This window comes from Hylobates moloch, unplaced genomic scaffold (assembly GCF_009828535.3).
Source record: "Hylobates moloch isolate HMO894 unplaced genomic scaffold, HMol_V3 SCAFFOLD_9453, whole genome shotgun sequence".
Classification (NCBI taxonomy): domain Eukaryota; kingdom Metazoa; phylum Chordata; class Mammalia; order Primates; family Hylobatidae; genus Hylobates; species Hylobates moloch.
The window spans coordinates 837-2633 of NW_026661728.1; the positions used below are offsets into that span (position 1 = coordinate 837).

The 1797-nt window shown below is 41.6% G+C and overlaps 1 protein-coding gene across 1 annotated transcript; it reads right to left on the reverse strand.

Annotated features, from left to right (window-relative positions):
• Positions 1 to 235: 235 nt before the first annotated feature.
• Positions 236 to 1442, reverse strand: LOC116465734 (ribonuclease K6). Its single transcript, XM_032148707.2, has 2 exons — positions 1372 to 1442; positions 236 to 1008 (listed from the first exon to the last, which is right to left on the reverse strand). The coding sequence occupies exon 2, from the start codon at positions 1001 to 1003 to the stop codon at positions 551 to 553; it is 453 nt and encodes a 150-aa protein (XP_032004598.1). The 5' UTR covers positions 1004 to 1008; positions 1372 to 1442; the 3' UTR covers positions 236 to 550.
• Positions 1443 to 1797: the final 355 nt, after the last annotated feature.

A 1797-nucleotide genomic window follows, 5' to 3' on the forward strand; every position in this document is an offset into this window, starting at 1 on the left:
TATCAGTACTACTTCCAATTAAACATAGACAATGGTTTCCAGGGGAATATATAAACTCATGAGCAGGGTTTGAAGAAATGCTCCAAAGTCCCAAACGCTCTCCTTTCTTGTGGGCAAGGAAGTGGTAGAGGCCCCAGGGAGGCCTCAAAAGTTTTCTAGGGACTTAAAGTCAAAACAGTGTTCCTTTGAATACCGGTAAACAATGCTTTGAAAGCGGATCTCAAACACACACTCATTAGAATGCAGCAGGAAGTGGTTTTATTGCTGTGAACACAGGGCAATAAAGCTTGGCAAAAGTTGCAGGGTTAGAAATCTGAATCTTTCTTTGCTCTCTTCCTTGTTCCCTTCTCTCGAAAAGTACAGAACTACAAAGCAGAAAATAATCTTATTTCTTTTTGTCTCAACTCTGGTCTGGCATCCTAGGCACTCTAATTCTCCCAACACCTTTCTTCTTTCTTCCATGGGAACAAGAAAATCAACAAAAGAAAAGAAAACGTGGATGCACTTGTAACAGAAGCTATGTCAAATGAAAGGAAAAGCAGTGGATGCCTTAGACAATACTATCTAAGTGTACAGGAACCAACTTGTAGGGGGGGTCGCTCTTCTGAGGGGGGTCACAGGCAACAATGAAGAATTTGTACTGGGCAGCAGCACTATAGCGGCACTGGGGATACTTTCCTGAAGTGAGTCTGCAGTCAGTCATGTTGACAGGCTTTGAGCTCTGGTGGCAGTTGTGCCGATGATTTTTGCAGACAATGCTGAGCAAATCACAGACAGCAGCCACATTCTGGAAAGAGTCATGCAGAAAGGTATTTTGATGCTTACAGTGCTGAGTATAATTGTTGATGCCACTCACTGCCCTGTTGCATTGGAGAGGACTTGGCTGTATATGCTGAATTTCAAACCAGTGAGCCTTGGTGAGATGCTTAGGCCAAGCATGAAGCAGACACACTGGTCCCCATAGAACCAGCAGCAATAAAAGAAGAGGAAAGCGTAGCACCATCTTTTCTGTGTAGAAAGAGAGAAGATAATTATAGTAGGAGAAGCAATAAGAGCAAAATTTGTAATCATAACTATTTAGATTTTTATTTTGCCTTCTAAGATTTTATAGCTCCCTTTTAAAAACCATCTTCTTTCTCACAGACTCTCACAATTCTATAAAGAACCTGAAGCCCAGGAAACAGAAATATGACCTCTCCTTTGATTGGCATATCCCATTTTCTTTCACCAGTACTCATGCATTTGATGGCTGTCATATCAGAAACAATTTCTTCCCTCTTCCCTCCTGAAATATTTACCCTTTATCTGACCACTACCTCCCAGCCATCTTTACTGCTCTACTCGCTCCAACCCTGAGGCCTTCTTTCTTACCTGGTCTCAGTGTTGGGGCTCCTGCTGAGAACAGAGGCTGTGATTAGTCCAAAGCTCAGAAGCTGTTGTCTGCCTTTCTTCTCTAACCCTTCCAGCCCTGTGTGTATAGGGAAGGGGAAGAAATATTCTGAGCTTTCAGAAAGAGAATCCTAGGGTTTGGCAGATTAACTTCTTGTGCAGAGTCTGGATTAAACTCTTAGACTTTCACACCTGTTCTTTAAAACAGTATCATTATCACATGTATACGGGAAGGCTAAGCCAACTTAAAGAAACATGACTGAAAACTCACAGTTTTGAGGAACTGATCACTTCCTGATATGGAATGAGTGCTTCCTGCCTCATCTGAGGCTTCAGTGTTTTTTTTGTTTTTTTTTTGAAGCTTTATGATTCCTGTTTCTTAAGAGAAAATATGTCACATAAATATGA